Below are 22,810 nucleotides of genomic sequence, written 5' to 3' on the forward strand. Positions count from 1 at the left end.
TTAACCGTGGAAATATTGAAGTGAAATAGAATTTCGTAATGTTGAATAAAGTTTATTTTACTTTTCTAAAAAGGTACTACTTACAATGATAAAAGCAATTATTGACTTAAAAATGAATACTTTTTTCGTGTTTTTAAAAATTTTTTTTTATTTAACGTGTATTTTAAATAACGGTGATTTGTTCACCATCTTACGTTATTTTATTATTGTTTAAACTGTTATAGATTTCGAATTATTGACAGCAAATGTTACGTAAGAACTTCGTCCTATCTACGATAGCTTTAATTTTAGATGAAAGTATGAGCGCTTTACGGTGTACCTTTTTCGTCATCGTGACTTGTTCAAATGCATCAAATATTTGCCATTTTCTTCAGTTCTTCAGTAAATGAAATTGTAATTCAATTACAGGAGATGCACTAATACAACGATGCTTTTATTTGCACAGCTTCATCCATACAGTTATTTTCTCGATCATCCATGATATTGTGATGAAGTTGATGCTACACGGGACAAATTTCATTTTTTCTAAAATAATTACAATTATATAAATTATTAAGTTTTAAAAATCTCAGTTCAACAGATATTTGAATCATTTATTGTTAGTAACTGCTTTTCATAAATTTTTATAAGTACATTTTTTTAAAAATTTAATATTGGAAAGAATGCACCTGATGTTCGTGCCGAGATGATCTGGTGTATCATAACAATAACTTTGAATTCTTTACAGGTTGCTTGGCTACGGGTGGATACTCAAACCATACTGACGATAGCCACTCACGTAATCACGAAGAACCATCGGATAGCTGTTTCTCATAGCGATCATCGTACATGGTTTCTCCACATACGAGAAGTAAGAGAATCTGACAGGGGATGGTACATGTGTCAGATTAATACGGATCCAATGAAAAGTCAAATCGGTTATCTGGAAGTTGTCGGTAAGTAAGCTTAACATCATTTTGGTTTCGTTGCTTTTCCAAGTAATCTGATAGAATTTTATAAATTTTTACCGAATGCTCTCCAGAAAATGTATTTTCAAGCGTAATTCGGCGAAATTTAGAGGTGGATTTTTTTCATTTATTTCATGAAATTTTTGAATTTTATTAGTTTTGACGAAATTTCCAGATGAATGAGTTTTATCTCAAGTTAAAACTAATGTTTACTCACTATTTACAAGTTAAAACTAATGTTTTCGTATAGGAAATATCGTAGCCTCGAATCCAGTTAAGTTAACCGAGCATAGTCGCAAAGATCAAGCTTGAACAGTTTAAACGAACGTAAAGCCACGCGAAAGGCTTTTCGCGTCTACTTAATTTGCAAAGCATTAACCTTATTATTATGGAGCAATATGGTCGGGTTTGCGAGAACGCCATATAGAGGGTTGCACGCGAGCAATCTTTACAGCCCTTCTCGGAAATGAAACCTCGTGTGTGCCTTTTCAACGAATGCACCCTTCTTCTCTTTCGTTCTTTCAATTCTTTTAGTCCTCGCGCTGATATTCTTTCTCGTCTACTTTATTTTCGGTGGACGAATACTTTAAATTGACTTCCATTTTGCGATCGATTCAATTCAAACCATTCAAAACAACACGATTCTATTTTCTGACACCATGTGGATTATTCATATAACATTTAAAAGAGCAGCTTCAAAGAATGTGCAGACTTTTTCATGACTTTTTTCTTTTCAAAGCAAACTTTGTTGTTTTTGAAAATGTTGATTGGATTTGTACTATTTTGGAATTCATAGCTTCAGGTATTTCGACAGCTGCAGGAAAGCTGGCTGTGGAAAACACAGAAGTTGAGTAAAAAATGCAAACACTTGTTGCAAATACACGCTTCTGTTATAAACACGTTGAATGCTAATAAAAACAACCGTATCTGTTATAACTAAAGCAACCGGAAATACTGATTTTAAATATTTTGTATCATTTTAAATGTTTTGCTGCATGCGGTATTGATCTTGAGAAAAACAACCCTAAATGTATAAAGATGAAATATTAGAGCCGAATGTTAATCCTTTCACTCTAACTTAATCATGTATTTCGCAAATATTTTTTTTTATTAATAAATATAAGATAAATAATCAAATCGATTTAGTGGCATTAAAATCAATCAATTGTGTTGATCAGAAGAGTTATTGAAAGGGGAAAAAAGTATTTAAAAATTCCTATGTTTCCATTACTCTGTCCACCCTCTGTGTATGATGTATTGGCTATGGAAAATTGCACGAAGAATGTTTTATGAGTGAAACGCTTGTTTTATAGGCGAAGTCATAAAAGTGTTCTGCCCTGTGTTGATTACACATTTGTTGTTCATTCTATGGGCATGTTTTACAGCAATCCATAATGCAAGGGATGCGATAATTATCGTAAAGGAGCTATATAAAATATATTTATAAATGAGATGATATGTTAAAATGTTTTCAACCTGAAGGTTTATTTAAAAAATAAAAAAATGTATTTGGTATTCTTAAGAGGAACTAAATATCCTGTGATATAGCAAATAAAATATAATATTTCATTTATAAGAATAATAATTTTTAGAAGAAACATTTCCGTCTATAGTATGTAAGGTTGACGGAACACCCTGTATGTACATACACTTGAACTTTAAAGGTTATCATGATCATGCTCGATTTCGCGAAAAACATTCAAGTGCAATTCACTAGAGTCAATTTGCATAGGATGTTCTGAACAAACTGCTTTTCGTTTCATTAACAAACATTGATTCATCGTATTCGTTGGAGGGAAAATCACTCGGATTTCTCCACTTTGGTAGAACATTGATGGTGTTACTGGCTTTCGAAATGTTTGCCATCCAAATATTCTGAATGAAGTTTGTTTAATTCATCCGCATCCCTGTACTTCAATAATTTCTTATATTTATAGTACATTACATAATATTAGAGTTTGTTCTTACATTTTGGTTCCTGGTCCTATGATATTAATATTAGTTGGTCGTGGTGTCTTATTTGAAAGTTAATTTCTTCTCATAGAAATTTGTTTATCTATTAACTCTTTTAATTTGTTATTGAGGCGTAATATACGAATTTTACTCTCTTCATTTTGCATTAAAAATATTTTTAAAATGTTCAATTATTTTCATGAAAATTTCAGTTTCAAATTAATGTAGCCCGAGTACTATTCTGCAGTACTTTTATGTCATAAAATCATATCAGACTGCCTGTATTTCAAAATTGGCCATTATTTATGCAGCAACTTGATACTCCCGTTGTCTAGGAATATAATAAATAATTATATTGAAGTATCCCTCAAATCTGCTTCATAGCAAAGAGGATGATAGCTTTCATAATATTTTTCTCAAGTACCTTCTCATTTCTTGTTTTATTACAGAATGGTACTTTTAGCCTGTGCACTGACTCGATATAAGGTTCGTTGGCCACGTTTGTTGTATACTTTACGAGCTTCCGACTCGGTTTCCGGTATTCGTACGAAAATCAAATTGGTATTCTCGAGATGCAGGAGTTCCGTGCATTCTATCTGCAGCAATATAATCTTCTGAGTTCCGTCCGTGTAACGGTGGTCATCGTCTTTTTCTCTTTCCGTCTGGATGTTACTTTCTTTCGGGCACGTAGTAAGCTCCAAAAATTCTTGTTCCACTGTTTTATTATTGGCATATCATGCAAAAATTTAAATATTAACGAAACACTTGTAATATAATAAATATTTGAAGATACAAGAAGACATAAGGTGGAACGGGGTAAATTCACAAACGGGCCAAGTGCATATGACGGTTATTTTTATGATAATATGAGCGAAATTTTCCTAGCTAATGTGTAGTAATTTATTCAAAATTAATATAAGCCATTCCGATATACATAGATGTCGCGCAAGAGTGGACGTGTTTTCGCTATACCCCCTTTTATATTTCAGCAAAAAGTGCTTTGTTTAAAAATTGATAACTATAAAACTAAACAAAAGCATTTTATAGCAGGCTTGTTAATAATTCTGCTGTTACCCTATTGAATATGAAACAAGGATTCAAAGCATTTTTAACTCAAAGGTACGCTCTTGCCTCATTTTCGGGGAAAGTGCAGGGTATTTGACATTTTGTACAATTTCCTATCAAAATGAAAATTTACAAAGAAAATTAGAGTCCTAGCAGATTGAAAATACACAGGTTTAAATTCCAACTTTACAAAAACCAGTCTGCACTTGCTCCGTTTCACCTTACAGAATCGATTAAAGAGGGTTCCTCTAGCAAAACCGATGATATGAGGAAAGCAGAAGTTCTCAAAATCTTAATTTTAACGATATTAATATTAAACTGGAAAGTACGAAGAATAAAGTAAATAGTAATTCAAATTTTCCCCGCGTAAATTTTTATACACAAGTGGTGCAGAGTATATATGTATGAAGTCCCCTTCCTTACATCGTCACTTCTCCCCGGACTATGCGCTGAGTAGGGTGGAAGTCGCGGGGTGGGAGTCCGTAGCAGGAAGAGTCTATAAAAAGGGCGGGAATCCGTGAAACTGGAAACTTGAGAACTGAGGAACCTGGATATCACCATTTTTCCCAGAGAAGCCTATCATGCTCAGTACGGTGCATATATTGGGATTAGATTAAAAGCTTTTGCACTTTGTCAATTAACCGCTTTTAGAACTTCATTTTCCCCTTGAAATCATAATGAATTAGAATAAAATTTCTCAAGAATTGTACTTCTAACGTTGAAGTTGATACATTTAAAAAGAAAATTATTCAAACAATCAAGGTGTAATTTTTCCAGCAATTAAACTTAACATTTCCACTCTTCAAAAAAAAACTTCTTTCAGACACTTAACCGCTTCTTTGTGACTAAACAGCTCGTTAAAATTTCCTTCGCGTAACTCTTCGCTGAAATTTTACACATGAGAGTTAAAATGATCCGAAGTTACTTGAATTCCTCGCTCTTGTAACCCACTTGGCGAGGAAGTTCGCAACTTTTCGCTGCATGCTTTGCAAGTCCATTCTCGTTTCGTCAGTATCTTTATCTCCGCGTTAAAAAATCTGCAAAAGCAGCGTGGCTGGTATGATTTTATTGTAAGATACGTTATACTATACCGTTTATGCATTCTACTTTTCTCTTCATGCAGAATATCATTTAGTAAAGCGTTATGGTAGGATGAAATATTCATTCTTTTAAATAATAGGGGATCGTTATAAAAAATCTAATTAAATCATTTCTTTTGTAATTAATTTTATTAATAAACATATAATTAAACATTTAAAAGAGGAGAATTAAAAACAATTATTCGCTACACCTTTATGATACGACATTCACATTATTATTAAATTAAACTATAATTTCTTTTTTCTACATTTTCTTTAATTAATATTTCATTTTTATCAATGTGGTGTTGTATCTGTAGGGATGTTATTAAATTTAATAAATATTGAAAGGAATCCAAGCAGAGGGCTTCAAGCTACGTTGAAAGCTCAGACGAAAATATTGTTTTGTACAAATTTAAATTATTAGGATATGTTTCAAACCAGCTGCAGATCTCATTACACCAGCTTATGATCGGAACGCTCCAATTAACGGTTGTAAACAAACGGGGTTGCAGGAAAATTCTTCTCTTACCAGGTGGCAAACACTTGATGCCGTTGTTATTCATTACGTGGCTCGAGGAAAGTTAAGCCTCCGCGTTAACCACTTCTTCTCATCCTTCGAGTTGTTAAAGCCCGGCCTCTTCTAACGCTACTTTCACCCGGGGCCATCTCTTCCACATTGCCACTCAGCGCCATTACTTTTCCTCTAATATCTCGAAATGCGTGCAATCTGGAACACTACTCGAGCAACCGAGAAAACCCTCCGATTCTCTCTGCACTTTGGTTCAAGTAATCAGAACCGAGAAGGGCCCTCGGATTACCGCTTTAAACGTGCAAATATCACGCTTCGTCGACGATCGTCACGTCGTAAATCCACCGTAAACTCTATCTTCGAGACTTCTTTGCACGTTGAAAAGTGCCAGAATCGCCGTTCCTTAGACAAGGATCTATATCCTCTGCTCTTCTTCAATACCTCTAAATAAAATATAAATTTCATTATATCGCATTTCTTTGGCGATTGCGATTAACTCTTTAAGGCAGAGAATTTTAAAATAAAAAAAAGGTATGCGTTGCACATACACCTAAATTAGTGGGATACGATGTGAACCTCTGAGCTGCGGGTAATTTTAATTTTTCGAGGTGATGATTAAAAAAGTAGGACAGTTTTAAATCCACCATGCTGTAAAGAGTTAACCCTTTTTGATCATTTTCTGCTGAATGATTTTTCAGGGCGACACGATTATTTTTGTTTTGTTTTAAATTTCATATTAAGAATTTTATTCTCGAAAATGAAGAATTTTCACAGCTTCCATGACATAGAAGTGTACCAATGGTTAAAAGTTATGGTTAAATCGAATCCGTACAAAAAATGCGAACGACTTGCCGATAAATTCAGTTCATCAGCTGATACCATGTTTTAGTATTGAAGGAATATTGGAAAAGCTGGTAGTGCACAGTTCGAGTGAAAAGAATTGCATCGACCGAACAACCATCGCCACTTCCTTGTTACCCAGGCAGAAATTTCAGACTTCTCTCGACAGAATTGTTACGGGAGATGAGAAGTGCATATTGCACTGTTGTGATTCGCCCAACAGCCAATGGATAAATATTGGAAATGCACTGAAAAGCAGTAGTTGAATCCAAAGGAGATCATGTTATATTAGTTTGATGTATTATACATCAAATAAAGGACTTTGAATGCGAAAAGGTTTATGATCTGTATACCTAAGAATATTGTACAATGATATTCATGGGATATCAATTTAAAGTTTAAAATTTTATTAAAAATTTCTACACAATTACAGCTCTATATTTTCCATCAGCAAATATTTAATTTTCTAATGGAAATTTCTTTTTACTTATAAAATAATTATCATTGTCATATGATTAATTAATTCTTATAAACAATATGAGTTTAGAAACTTGATTTCACTCAGTAAGATGTAACAAATACTGCTTTATAATTATTGAAACTGAATAGAGTGTAAGTACAAATGGAATACCGCAGTGAAAATGAATATGTGTAGTACGTTATAATTGCAATTATTCAAAGTACGATTGCTTCATTTCTCAGTTGACGGTGTTCATTTGATACTTTGCGAAATGTTACTTAATATTTTTAAAAAATTTCTTCCTCTCAGTTATTCGATTATATTAAAGTAGTGATAGTTAACGGAGACCGATAAGAATTTGATAAAAAGAATTTTTTTTCAAAAAAGATAGAGTAAGAAAGAATAACAATAGAAACGTTAGAAATGGGGATTAGACTAATTGTAAGTGAAGTTCAAAGAAGGGAGAATTAAACGTTGGAAGCCGTACAAACAAAATAGTACGAATGATCATACTGAACTAGGTTGATGACCTTTTTAGATGTGCCTAATGTGTGATGACTCAAAATATTTCTGTGGCAATTAAAAAATCTGTAACAGTGATTGTAAAAAAATTCAACGCTGTATATATATAATTTTGCATAGGACCTATTTTGCAAGAATATATTTCTGCGACGTAGTTATCGAGGCCCTGCTGTTTATCTCAAAATTTCCGGTTCAGCCTGCAGCGGTATAACGTATTTAGTGTTCTATACAAGAGACATTGAAACCCGTGCTTTATGTACCAAACAGGTAAATATAGTGGAAACCATGCGTCCTGTTCAACGTATTGCTGCGAATCGAGTAATTTCGATTGACCTACTGCATTGTCCTACGGATTGAGTGTAGCTCACAAAAGCGATCTATATTTTTCTTTTTATCTTTTCCAATGTCTGTGTTTCGTCGTTGATACTGCACTGTGGTGCAAAAAGCTACTATTTTAGTGTTCGCTTAATTTTTCGAAAAAATTGCCTGAAGCCTTTCAAGTTCAATAATAATCAATAAAATTTGTTGCTAATACACGAGACATGTATTGCGTCAATTTTAAGTTACAAACTTAACGAAATGACCCGTGTATCGACGTATTATTTTCCCCGAATTCGATACTGGTTTCCGGTATTGAACTCCCCGCTGTTCCGTCCACGTCACGTTACAAAGGCATTTTCAGTTTCTCTTGTCGTTTCTTCTTTTTCATTTATCCTTATTTTCGTTTTTCCTCCAAGCCTTCGCGAGGGTTCCTTAGCAGATAACAAGATAGCAACGGACCGTAACGAAAAATATCTTCCACCGGAGAAAATTGTCCAGAACTCGTCACGGAAAACACAGGAGGCGATGCTTGAGAGCAAAGAGCGAAAGAAAAACCCTGAAACATAGAGAAGGGTCGAAAGGAAGGAAAGAAAAGAGAGAGAAAACAGCTCTTGTTATCCTCCGACAGCGTCGAAATGTACGTATCACCAAATACATAACAAAGCGATCTACGTCCTTGTTTCTTTCCCTCCTTTCCCCCCGTAACAAGTGTCAGATTTCTCGTTCTGTATGTCTGGTTAGCAGGGTGACCGGGTAACCGCTGATTGTACAATCACAGGTGAAATACGTGCCATAATGTAGAAAAATATAAAGTAGCAGTGGCGTAATTGATTTGTTAATAATACAGGAAATTTCAAAATTAATATACAGTGCAGAGATGGAAAGAATATTAGCGGGACGGCACAGGGGGAAAGGGAGCACTTCGCACGCTCCGCCCTGTCCCTATGTTTAATCCTCGCGTTTAAAGTTCGCCGCAACGCTGACTTCGTACCACTTCCCTTTGTCGCGAAGTCTCATTTTTCATCTTTGCCAGGCGACACGATTAGTGTGTGATCGCATTGGCCAATAGCGCGCGATAATCTGGAATGCGTGTGCGTGAGGCGTGACGTACCGACTACGACCAATCGTATGTCGATCAATTCCTTTCGCTATTATTCTTTCTATCTCTGGACAATACTGTTCGTCCGCGAAAAGATGGCATGCGATATAGGAAAGAGGCAACGGGGATCTTCGTTTGCTCCGCCTAACCCCACTCCTAATGTCTAGCTTAATTCCCACCCATAGGTTCCGGAGTCTATGCGACTGCTTTGAAGTCATCGTCACTGCATCGCTCTGTTCCAGTCACGCTTGACCGATTCATTTGTTTTCTTCGTCAGGCGATTCGACCAATTACAGAAATACTTGTGATGCGAAGTAGGGATATCGGGTAGTGGGGCATAGATCCCGCCAAGTTTTAGCCATACGTCGTCTAGCGGACGAATAGTACAGTGCTGCTACTTCATTATGAAATTAGGTTACGGCAAGTTTGGGTGTTTCTGTTTTTAGGTTATTAGATACGGCAAAAATAAATATGTTTTATGATGTAAAAAATATAAATTAATTGTTTTGTCAATATTGTAGAGTAGTTTAAAAAAGAATTATGCATCCATCATATAAACACTATAAAAATCACGCATCTATATTAAGAAGTATCTAAAGCTTCTTTCTATTAAATTAATACTGTAAACATACTGCATATTCCGACGAGCTAATAAAGCAGCCTACATTTCCTCCTTCTGGAAGGTAGCCAAACTGATTCCCATCATAAAATCGAATAAACCTAGTACAGCTTCAAATAGTCATAAACCTATCAACCTACTGAGCTTCTTTGGTAAAACATGTGGGTAGACCAATATCATAATACTTTTTTTTATTTGTATTAATTTTGAACCTATCAGTACAGTCTTTATTATTAATTCGACAAATATATTAATTGAGATTGTATGATGAAATTGCAAAAATTTTTAATTATTCCAAGCACTGTTAAGTTTAATAGCTGTTTAAACAAGTTTGTTCAGCTTCATAAGAGAAAGCAGACTCGATAGGCCGAGAAGGAAATGCTAAACATCTTGAATTATTCACGAATTCGAAGCAACTTCGAGCGTGCTAATTAACCGACAGCCTGTTGTCACGTAAGGTTTCTCCTTAAGCGGGAAATTAAACGTCAAAACAAACATCATGTGTATACTTGCACAGTCAAACGATCAATTGATGATGCAAACCCTTTGACTTACGTTAATAAAATCTTTAATTAAACAGTAACGACTGGTTTTCCTTAATTAACTTGGCGACACCTGTAATGAATGTTTAATTGGAATTGGTTTCGCTCGATTAATACAAATCAATACGAACAAATGACGTTATTGGAATATATCAAACTTATGGTTACCATTTCATCGGTATTCTAAGTAAATCTATTTTTAAATAAAAATGTTGTATTAAAAGCTTAAGGTTTCATGAAAATAACTATAAATGACGTTAACTATTCTTATTATCGTTACCCAAAATCTATTGAAAATTAGGTAGTATCATTGTGTGTTATACCCGTATCGATGATTGCAATCTTGCAAGATTACAAACAATGCTTCATTTACTGATGCACCTCTCAATTATAATATCCTGAAAATATGATTCATTTGTGCATGGCGTGCGCCTGCATGATTGTTCAACGAATCAGATTAGTTCTGTATCATTGCAGAATTTGCAGATGCCATTCTTTGATATATCACAAACATATTCCATTATAAACCTACCATCAGTTCTATTCATACATTCAACGACAATTTATGACAATTGCTTGTTTGATGGTTGTATAACATTTTTTTCTTGTTGCATAGTCAAATAAAATAAAAAAATATATTTGATTGTATTCCGAATATCAGCATGAAAAACGGCAAGAATTTATGGGATGACCTGTTTTTTTTTTTTTCAACAGCGAGCAATTTGTTGTCGATCGAAAACCAAAGTATCCCCTTAAATGTAACTGGTGTTCTAAAACTTTTGATCGATGTTGTACAACAAACGGACGTTAAACGTTACATCCGATAAATACCAATCAGATGAGTATCCAATCAGGTTTCGTTCAGTCGTTGAAAAGTATTGAAACCCGGGAAGTTCACATGGGAAGCTCTTTTATCGTGTGTCGCAAAGCAAATTGGATTTATAAATAAAGCCTCCCTATTTATTTCCGCGAGCAAAAGCCTCGATGCTTGCACATCGACACGGCAAATAAATGATTAAAATGTATCCATTACTGTGCAAATGTAATATTTTCGAATTACTCATGTGTCTCGGTGTGAACACACGGTATTCGGGAAAGCAGATGCGGCAGTTTATCGCGATTAACACGTATCATGCCGGCACGCGAACGCCTAATGACCTACACACTTCTCTTCGTCGATTAACGCGATTTTATTTACCGGTATCGCTTTTCGTGTCTTTTACCAATATAGAATTTACAGCGTCAATAAAAAAATTTGAAATCACGATAAATCGTGTTTATGTCAAATTTGATTAACCATAATTAATTGGTATTTTCATTACTTTTTAGATTGTACATCTTTTGAGATAAAAAGCGAATATTATGCTTCATATCAGGGGCGTCATGTTAATGGTGAAAATTCAGATGTAGGTATTTCAATTAAAATGTTTTAAAAGGTTTGGTGCTCTGGAAAAGCACTTTTCTCGTAAATGATGCAAATCTGTTGAGCCAAAGAACATTATTGTATTATTTCCGGTTTAATGTCTTTATTATCTTTCTTTTAAAGAGCATTCTTTACTCTCGGAGCTCAGATATAGTAGTAAATTTTTCATTTATTCTAATGTAGAGGAAAAATAATAGTGTTCATATTTGATAAACGTTTTAAAAATACATTATTTTTATTTAAAAAACGCGATTTCTTTTGATTTTACATCATTGAATCTTTTTTTTTAAATTATAACACTCTAGCGATAGAAACATTTTAACTTATTAGAAAAAGAAAAATTTTCCATCAATTAAAAAAATGTGCTGAACAGAAAATTACTTTTTGGTCATCAAACGATGCAATTTGCTCTTAAACATATTTTCATAACTTTGCATTCGAGGAGACATTTCGTTATTCATAAATCTTAATTTAGATTAAGAATATGATTTGCACAGTATCTATAAATTACAAACCATGGCAAAACAATTTGGGTTTTTTCATTTCGAATATGTTCCATTCCATATTCTAACAGACGATCCGTTAATATAAACGAATAAATAAATAAATGTTCGTTTAAACGTCCCGAGAAACCAAAAGCAGCTGAAACGCTCTTTGCTCCGCGGAACGAATTTAAGCTTATGAATATTCAGGTTGGATATAGAATTACAAGTGCCATAGCAACAAAGTTCTGATTAAAACCTGCAACATTTCCGTTTGAGGCGCATCGTTCGAGTAAAAATTTTCGTTCAGTTTTCGAGTAATTATTCCGTAGTTTTGGATTGCTTTATAAAAGGAAAGTTTAAACGGAAACAAATGAAATGACTTCAACACCGTATTAACACATTGTTCGCTGGCTATTTTATAGAAAAGTTAACGAGTGCCGCCAACTATTTTCACAATTGAATGAAAAGTGTTCAATTATAAACAGGAATTTCAATAAATTTATTGGTACATAATTGTAAACAATTATTTACGATGACTATATATTTTTTAACCAACTTCGAAAAAGAAGGAGGTTACTCAATTCGATCAGTATATATACTTTTTTTTTTTTATATAAAAAATAATTCCAATATTACTTTTGTACAAAGAATTTCTTTCTTTAACCCTTGAACAACGGAGTCTGGGTCAATCGTGACCGAAACTTTCAATACAAGGAAATTAACCTAAAGTTAAATGTATGATTTTTTAAGGAAATAGTTTCATATATTGAAAAAATAATTTTTAAAGTAACAGCGTAAAATTTAGAAAATGAAAATAATACAAAATTGTGGCTTTCTTCATGATCCGCCATCCGAGGGTTAATGTAGTACATTTCGTGTAACTGTTATTTGCATCATCCCAAACGGATATTGAATGCTTCAGATTTTTCTTACTAGCAAAATTGTCCACAAAATATACGACCGAACTTCTTCTGTCACTTCTGCAATCTTCTTGCGGGGAATACGCAGTTGCTCGGGAAGCATCAAACTTGTAAGCTACATATTTTATCTGTGATAAAGTGCTCTGTTCTTATATTCCACTCCAATAAAGTTTAGCTCTGCCGAGAACGTGTTTCTCTTTTTCCCACGATTGCAGGCGATTTCCGCCCTGGAACACATCCTGGTATTAAAAGAATACATTTCTGGATTTTGAGTTAAACCGATGTTTCCCATTTTTAACAATTTTACTAGCGAACACTTTGGGACGTGAAAATGAAAATGAAAATGAAAATGAAAAATGAATTTCAAATTAATGACAAGTTTAAATCCTATTAAAAATATATAAACGTTGCAATGTTAAGATTTCAATGTCGCGTTTGAAAGAAATTTAACTCTTTACTGGCGCACAGTCTGCAATATCGTTTGTACGGGATAACGAATCTTTTATTTTCGTACGTTCCGTGTCCAAGTCACGATCAGCGAGAGAGTTTCGAACGGACATTCGATTTACGCATCAAAATTAAGCCACGCTTCGCTTGCACCGTTCGTCCGGTATTTTTTTTAACTCTGATTTTTAACTCCTGACCGATTCACAATCAGCATGAGACGTCAGTGTGATCGGTAGGAAGAACGTATCACGAGGCACGGGTGCTAGATAACGTTGGAAAGGGGCGAATTCCGGTGAGCGTGGAAGGGTGGAAGCACCGGGACAGGATAAACGAGGCAGATTCAGATTGATGCAGGATGCAAGAAGTTACTTTCCAATGAACTGCTACTGCAGCTAGAAAATAAGATAATGGCCAGAGAAAAAGTCACTCGTTTAACGATTATAAATTGATCCGGAATGCGAAATCTAACGACACAAAAGTCATTCATTTTTACTGAAACTGAATTATTAACGTTGACCATTACAGTGAAAATATAGACAGATGCAGTGATACACGTGAAAATTAGCAGGAATATTAATTAGTTAATATTCTAATTTAAGCTCTCAATTTTTTATCTAGTAAAATTGGATAATACATAATACAATTATTTTTTCTGAAGTAATTTTGAAAACGAGACTTACAATGAATTTACTGCTTCGATACAATGTGGTTAGTGAAACGAAACACTTACTTTGTACCTTCAGTTTTTATTTTCAACTCTCACCTATTCTTTCTTTCCATTCGCCCTCCCGTTATACTGTTACATTCACTTGCTCTTTCTTTCACCCAACCTGAAACGTACATTTTTCTTTTTTAAAGTCAAGGGACCATGTTTTTTCTTTCGATCATCGTTCCGGGTCACACGATTCTTGTTATTCGATTCCAAACAGTGTACATTCGTACCCTACCCTCTCAAGTTTCCCCGCATTCCTCAGTAGTATCGTTTACACGAATCAAAATATCCTTTGCATCTGAACTTTACTATTTCTCACATGAGTTTTTTGAACATATCCTGAAATTGGATGAATAGAACCAGGACAAATTTCTGATACCAATGCAATTTAACTTTGTACCTTTTTTTAACAAGTTGATTGCCAAACTGAAACTGTTGAAAATTTCGTTAGGAAATAGTTTTATTTTGAACAAATTTTATTTATTCTAGTGTTCTAGTAAACTAATTTTTCAAGCTTCACAAACAATCTGGAACAGTTTGATCCAATTTTAAGAAAGTTATTTTGTTTTAATGGTGTGCAAATACTTTATGGACTCGCTGTATGTCGTTTAAATGAAATACGTTTAACGTATGCATTATGCAAAATGTGCAAAATAAAAAATGCATCATCAGTGTACATGAATGATGTAATAAACTTCTATTCAACTCAAATATCTCTATATTTTTTCTATAAAAATGTGCACTTGCCTAAACGTCCTTAAATAATAAACTGTCTTACTTCATTGGAAATAATGTTATTTCTATTTTAATACACATAGAAATTGTTTGCTCTTTAACTTAATTGAAAGCATTATTATTAATTACGGAGATTATCAAACCTTCCGATGCATAGGTGTTTAGTTTGCACTTGAAAGCTTCGTGATGTACTTATTAGTTACAGTTAATTAATTATAATCAAGTAATATCAAATTTAATTATCAAACAAGTATTAATATTAATAATGATACAGCTATTATTTGCACTACTTTGTGCGATTTTAATCCATCTTTCATACGAACAAATATAATAATATGATGTACTATAATATGACGACACATAGCATCATATGAAACTTGAACCAACATATTTTGAAACCAATCTTTCAATCTCTTATACCCGAAATAGCAGTGGAAATACCGTATGCTACGGATGAAGCAACGTTTTAACAGAATTGAAATTCGAAGCACACGGCGAAATCAGTTCAGAAGTGGTTGCGTTTACAACCGTTTAAGATGTTAGATTGGCCTGCAGAGAATCCGGATCTAAATTGAATAGAGCATTTGCGGGTCCACTTGAACAAAACGCTTGCATTATCATGCCACCAACATTCATCGACGATTTGTGAAGCAGAATACAAGGAGAATGAGAAAAAGATTAATCCTGGCTATTATCAAAGTTTAGTAGAAGGAATAATGCCTATGAACAAATCAAAAGCTTCTAACTGAAAGCTCTAATAATTTTATGAAATTTGATAAATTTGAAAGACAAATTTTAATTTTGGAAAATATCTTTCACAAGGTACAAATGTTACTTTCTTAACACCCCGTATAAGTGTGAGAGCATCGAAGACTGACCGGGTGGCTTTGACCCGCCAATTCAGCATCACCCATACGGCCACTCAACCGCAAATCGAGTTCCGGCCATAGGGCGGAATAAAATCGACCCCAGACCCCTGATGTAACCCTTCTCCAACTTCTCTCTGGCTGTACTACTGGTAACCGCGCTACCTTCGGGCCGATTCGCATGTAGGCGAATCCAGTAAGACATTACTCGCGAGGGACACGTTTATTCGACGCTCGGGGAGCGAAAGGAAAGTAGGGAGGTGAACAGGGGAGAAAGTCAGGTTGGCTTTAATGGACATGGTCGAATGGAAAGGTCTGATCCGTGGAATATATCCAGTTGCCAGATTATATACCTGTGGTTTCACTTCGACCGGATTCAACGCGAAAGAATATTTCTCTGACATGATTCAGTGGCCTACATAACGCTACATTTGTTACGTTCATATAATATCAGGCTAACTGTGCAGTTCAATGGATTTATTGAGATTCATTTAAAGATTTCTGCAAGTCGAGAATATTTATGAATAACGAGTAATAAATACACTAAGTAAACTGCTTATAGACACATTTAATACATTTTCCAAAAAAGTATTTCAAAAAATATTCATATTTCAAACAAATTTTTATATATTTTCTATATTTTGCTATATGAAGTTAGTTTAATAGCAATATAAGTGGATCTATGATACCACTTCTTAACTTCAAACCTCAATATCTCAAAATGATGTTTTCACACATTCGTGACTTTTGTATTGAACCGATTGAACTAGACTGGAGCGTTTGAAGTATTCCCATTATTTCGTTCAACCCTTATATGTTTACATATACGTGAAATAGAGTCTGTAAAAATATGCTGTGTCGGAATTTTTGAGAGAAATTTTTAGATATGACTAATTTCTAACATTCTCTTTATCGCGATGTAGATTTCTTTGTACAAACTATCTGTATATCATAGATTTCGCTTTTGCTATTACCTGTACAACAAGAGTAAGCGTGTATAGCGTTGTGTACGATATAGGACAATTTATGGGTGAACAGATACATTTACACATCCTCGACGGTGTTGAGTGTAACTTGGGGACGTTATTGTTGCGTTAAGTGTTACGACAACCGGCGAAACTTGCTTAGTAAACGGAACGCGAATGAGAGCGAGATGGATTTATTGCTTAGAAATGCGGGAACGCGCTCGTATATACACGTGAACACGAATTTCCGACTAGAGAATGATGGAGATTGATTGTCTCGTTTATCATTAGTTTCATTTAGGCTTCGGTAAAAAAGATCTTCAACGCAGAATAACACAGTCAAATAATTAATCTCTTTTTATAACTTATTTTAATTATTTTAATCCTTATTCGGATAGATGGTTTTCTCAGATTATTTTTTCTTTTTTTATTGAATTTGCTTCGTCAGTCACTCAAAGTGTTTTAAATAAATTTCTCAATACATCATTCTGGAATTCGACATGTATCAAGTCTTATATGGAGATTAATAATTACCTAGGAGTTCTGAAAATAATCTGTGATGTTTAATGATAATAAAATTGACTGACTTGTCCTATAAATTATACTTTACATTGTAATCAAACTTTCATAATGGACTAAAATATCTAGAAGTTTTAGTTTTTAATAAACCATTTAATTGATAAAAAGTGCCATTTATTTTGGTTTATTTCCTTCTCAACTTTCAAATACAACATGATGGTTTTATTTAGTTAAAACAAAGTAAAACTTTTTTTTAAATCATTTTTTCGTTCGTTAATTTTCTTGTTTCCCTATTTTTATTGAAATAATGGTAAAATTCTATACGTAAGAAACGAAGTGTGGAAATACGGATCTCGCGATCCGGCACACATGACCTAAAGTGACGTTGAACGGTACGAGGTCAACGTGATGTTGACTCGAAGAAATAAATACGAAAGAGAAACCCATTTCTCTTGTACCCATGTGACGTCTACTCTTCTGAATTCCGCCATATTGCCATATCAATTTTTAATGGAATAAATATAAATGTTCACTGCTATACTGAATTCACTAAAAATATTAACGCATAGTTATTTTATCGTTAACTGGATGCAACAAAACTTGTAATACAATTAAGGAAACAATAATACTTTGTTTAAATTTAAATAAAAATTACATAAATCATTATTTTTTTATTCTATCTATAGTAACGAATTTAGTCCAAAATTTCAGTAACAATAATTATCAATAGTTAATGCCAATAGAACGAGATATACTAATTAAAGCTGTCCTTATTCAATGAAACAAAATGACAAGCTAAATGATGTAATTAATACAAGTACTTTAATGATGCTGGCATTAAATATGGTGTAGAATATCATTACAGAGTATCAGGTAACAAATTATCCAGGCACAGATGTTTCAATTTATTGGATAACCATAGGTAAATCAGAATTTGCGTTCATATTTCATAAATTGAATTTTTGTTAATTTTATTGTCAAATAAAAATTTATAGCAACAATAAATTGCGCAATTGAAAACATCAAACACTTTTAGTACAAATGTAACAGCCATTTTAACAGATTTCAATACGATAATTTTATTCAGTATGAGTTTGTTCACAATTTTTGAAAATTAATATATTAAAATAACGCAGGAAAATTCTCCATAGATAAAATTTTAATCAAGAACAGAATAACAGAATTTATTTGTTCAAACGACAAGCTTGGAGTTGTTTTAAAATTTCACCGGAACTTGTATAAACATGTATCAACTCAATGAAATTCGTTATGATGTTTGGTGTACTTCATTTTATGAAAGCTGAAAGAAAGAATACAATCGAAAGCTCTCTTCCCTGTTTCATATTCAGTTTTAAAAACGCATATTAGTTCAAACAACAGAAGGATTCAAAAAGACCTTTGTGTCAGTCAGATCGTATCACAGGTAAAGCAAGTACTCTTCCCTTTCTGGACAAGTTAAAGCAAAATGGTTAATTTGCAGCTGTTAATTCCTTATACAGTCTCCTATCATTTCTGTGATATTTTTCTACTTGTTCATCAGTTTCTCAAATCCCGTTTTAAGAATCGCAGATTAGGGAGGTTTATTTTAAAGAAGTTGGTCAGCATTCTTTTGGTTTTCTTAAAATTTCCTGACTTGAATTTAGAAAATTTCTTCGTAAACTTTAATGGTTTATAGTTCTCAATTTATATAGAATCGGATAAACTAGGCTTCCCTAAGGAAAATGGTGATGTCCCACCCCCTGGAGGCTTCCCCAGATTTCCGGTTTCCCGTTCTCCATAGGCTACCATGGATTTCTGGGTTCCCGATATTCCTCCGTCGAATACCGCGAGTTTCCGGGTTTTGGGGTTTCGGGATAGCTGACCCTCGCTGTGGGCCTCCCCTTCCTCGGACACCAGCTTTTTCCCTTAAGCATTACCAAGGAGGATGATAATGCAGCCAAAAGGACCTCATACATGTATTATATAGGCCTATAGCTGCTTATCACTTGCGTATAAACATTTACGTGGGAGAATTTAAATTAATATTTATTTTTCTTTTCGTACTTTTCAATTATATACTAAATTTAAAAATACTTAATAATCAAAAATTATATTCATTTCGTTTCTATGTCACTTTTAATATTAATATCGTTAAAATTAGGAGTTTGAGAACTGCTACTTTACTTGTTGCCATTTTTTCTAGAGAAGCTTATTTTGCTCGGCACTGTATATATATTTTTTTTCTCTCTCTGTTTTCAACAGTTCCGCCAGACATTTTGGATTACCAGACAAGCACAGACATGGTGGTGCGCGAGGGTAGCAACGTGACCTTACGTTGCACTGCAACAGGATCACCGGAACCTAACATCGTCTGGAAACGCGAGGATGGTCAAAAAATAATTCTGGAGAACGGAACGAAAGGTCAGTGCTATTTATCAAATTTTACATACAGTTTATTCTAATAATTTATAACTAAAAACTTTGCAGACATCCCATTATTTTCCTTTGCTAAAATTTATAATCTGTTTATTCAGGCTGTGTTTATTTAGTGATGTCGTTATAGATAAGCAGTGTAGTATGTATTAATAGTAATAAGTTAGCGTTGGGCGTCAGGGTAGTCTTTCAGAGTAGTGTGATGTATTATAATCCAAACAAACCAGAAAGACGCAATATTGCGACATGCTGTTTTAAACGATCACCATACCGTCGCATCACTTTTATTTAGAATAACCTGAAACAGCCTATATAGCAATAATTTATTGATGATTCAAAATCCAATTCGAGATTAATGCTATCTGTTCTGGTTCTATTCACGACTTGATTGATTCTATCGTAAGGGAAACTATGTAGATTCGGTATAGATCCGAATAATGAAATTTTCTTAACGTATCCCGTCGCCTCCCAATCTGTAAGATTTATAAACTTAAATCCAGGGCTTTCAAATATCCACGTTAAACTGCGAAAATATATTCGCCAGATTCGTGGTGCACTAACCGAGTCTTGTACTCTCTGGGGAGGGCAAACGCACCGCGTTCGAGCAAGGCCAATAGGTTAGAGGGTGGTGATACGTTTGCATAGGTGGAGAAGATCTCCTATATTTGCATTGAAATTGGCAAACACCGAGAGGGTGCTATGCGTACCCAGATTCGCGTGGCTGCCTTTTGCGTACGGCTACAATGAAACATCTGATGTGTTATGAATTTTCTGCATCAAACGAACTCGACTGATCCGTGAGAAAAATGAATTTACATTTCTAACGCTTAATAGACTTTTCAGTGCTGGCAATTATTGACTGAAAATCAGTTAATCGGAATAATGAAATTTAGGCATGGTAGTAGATTTAGTAGATAGTAGGTATATCCTAGAATTTTAAATATTGTATTAAATTATGCAAACGTTAATTTTGTAATAAATTCTTTTTGTTGCTTTATAAACAATTTTTGGAATAGGAATGATCGTGCTGTAAAATCAGTACCTTTAAAGGAGTATGTACAGAATGTCTAAAAAATCATGTACAACATGGAAAGTGCAATTTTTCTCGAAAATTTGTTTACAATTTTGGAATCTTTTTATTATTTATTTGTTCACTGATATCATTACACAACGTCTACGATTTAATGTTTCTTTATTTGCAAACTCAGTGTATATTAATTTAAAGTGATAACTGGTGTGTTAAGCAACCACTTTAATTAAGTGGCCAGTGCTTTGCAAGGAAAGTAACGCGTTCATTTCTTACAGCTTCCTTCCGCATTCGGGTTCATTCAGTTTGTTAGCCGGACGCAAATATTCCAGCAGATTTAATTGTGGTAAATGGACGGACGTCGACTGCCCCGACTTCCGGATAAGCAAACTAAATTTGCGTCCGTGCACAGAAGACAACACCGAAACTTCGTTATTCTAGCTGTCTGTTTCTGTAAATTTCTGTTTTCAGACATTAATCTTGGAAAGAAAAAATGTTTTCAAGTATAGAAATATTAACACGTCAAGTTGATGATCGGCATCGCAGAATTATTTAATAGAAAGTAATAGGAAAATATTATTTCAAATTACATGTATTAAAAATTTGAAATTAAAATTTATTCCTCTTTCTCTATAAATCAATTTTTCATTTTTTTAACAGAAAATACAAACTCGTTAAATGCATCTAAATATTTAAAATGCAGTTTTAATTCAAAGTGTCAATCAGTGTATAATTTACCTTATATCTTACTGTTCCACTGAAAAATTGAAGTTAGTATTCTGAAATTGCATTATGACAAATGTACCATTAAAATTTAACCAATTTATGCTATTATGAATGGCCAAGAGGATAACGAACACAGATACACTTTATATTATCGTTGAATAAACACACGGGTTCATATTTTTTATATTTTGTAAAATAAATAGCAACGTATCTTGTATTTCATGAGAAATGTTTTTACATACAGGCTGTAATTCTGGTAAGCTACATTCGGTCAAACGTTTGATGCTCTTTTACATTTCCTCTCAAATGTTAATTTTCGTCATAAATTAAAAATCATAGACTAAAGCATACACTTTGATAATCGTAGTTAAAATAAGGTTGGAAAGTCAAGAATTCAGCTACGCGTTTGATTATTTTACTAAACAAATTAAAGGAGGGAATTTCGATACAGTTTTCATAGCGTTCCGGGTAACAGCGTCCGGAAATATACCAACGCGGAAAAAGTTGCTTGAGCCCATTTCAAAAATTTCACGCTCGTACACCAAACTATCTGAAACTATAACTACTGAATTTTTCCGGGAAAAAAAGGTATTTGGGATGCTTCAGCGCGCAGCATCGTTCTACAGGTGAATCCGTTTATGTATAGAAATTCTTCAGTTGAAACATGCTTTCTCTGCATTAATAATAGCATCAATTATTCCAGCAATTCTGTTTATGGTACAATATTTATAATTATTTTAGATGTGAATAAAAAAACTTATTTTGATGTTATATGCAGGCATCGTAGAATGGTATGAATAAAAATAAGATTTTGGGTAAAAATAAATAGTTCATTAGAAATTGTTATTGTATTAATAAATGTAACTCATGTGAGATATTTTAGGGCTCTTTCAGAAGCTACTAAAAATTTAATATCAACATTTATGTTACAGTGTCGAGCATCGGAGGAACAAACTTTAACATTAGCAAAGTAACTCGATTACACATGGGATCGTATCTTTGTATCGCGTCCAATGGAGTGCCACCCACGGTTAGCAAAAGGATTATGCTTATCGTTCATTGTGAGTATTTCAATTCTATTCTAAAATAACAATATAAAATTTAATAGTAAGTAAATATTTATATTAGATACTGTACTTATTAATGAAATAAAAATGATTAAGACTTTAGAAATCATCGAAAAAGATTAAAAGATGCTTAATTAATGTAGGTCGAAAATAACTGCTTTCAGTCTAAAATGTAGTAATTTTAATTTGAGTCAAGTATTATAATTTTTTGCAATATAATTTAACAAGTTTTTAAGAAAAATATTCAACAATGGTGAATTTTATTTATCTAAGTATTTAATATGATTATCGTATTACTATCAATGCCAGTATGTTTTTTCGCATGAAAATAGGTACTTGAATAGTTTCGTGTATCGTATAATAAATTTAGTGGATTCACAGCAACAAGTAGAAAATTGCATAATTTAAGACAGTACTCATGTTAATAGCTTATTCGTTGAATAATCCTTTCACATTATACAGAATAATTTTATAATGATTTCGAAATACAATAGAGATTTAAGTTCATATTCATTTTGGTGTTGGCA

General features: G+C 33.5%; 1 protein-coding gene across 2 annotated transcripts in view; it reads left to right on the plus strand.

The window, feature by feature from the left end:
* LOC117607271 (limbic system-associated membrane protein) overlaps positions 1-22,810 on the plus strand; it is a 145,119-nt gene that overhangs the window by 107,357 nt on the left and 14,952 nt on the right. For both annotated transcript variants that reach the window (XM_034330801.2, XM_034330802.2), the window contains 3 exons: positions 728-935; positions 19,293-19,451; positions 22,149-22,277. In XM_034330801.2, the coding sequence (XP_034186692.2) occupies positions 728-935; positions 19,293-19,451; positions 22,149-22,277 (496 nt within the window). The remainder of the gene's footprint in view (positions 1-727; positions 936-19,292; positions 19,452-22,148; positions 22,278-22,810) is intronic.

This window comes from Osmia lignaria, chromosome 14 (assembly GCF_051020975.1).
Source record: "Osmia lignaria lignaria isolate PbOS001 chromosome 14, iyOsmLign1, whole genome shotgun sequence".
NCBI lineage: Eukaryota > Metazoa > Arthropoda > Insecta > Hymenoptera > Megachilidae > Osmia > Osmia lignaria.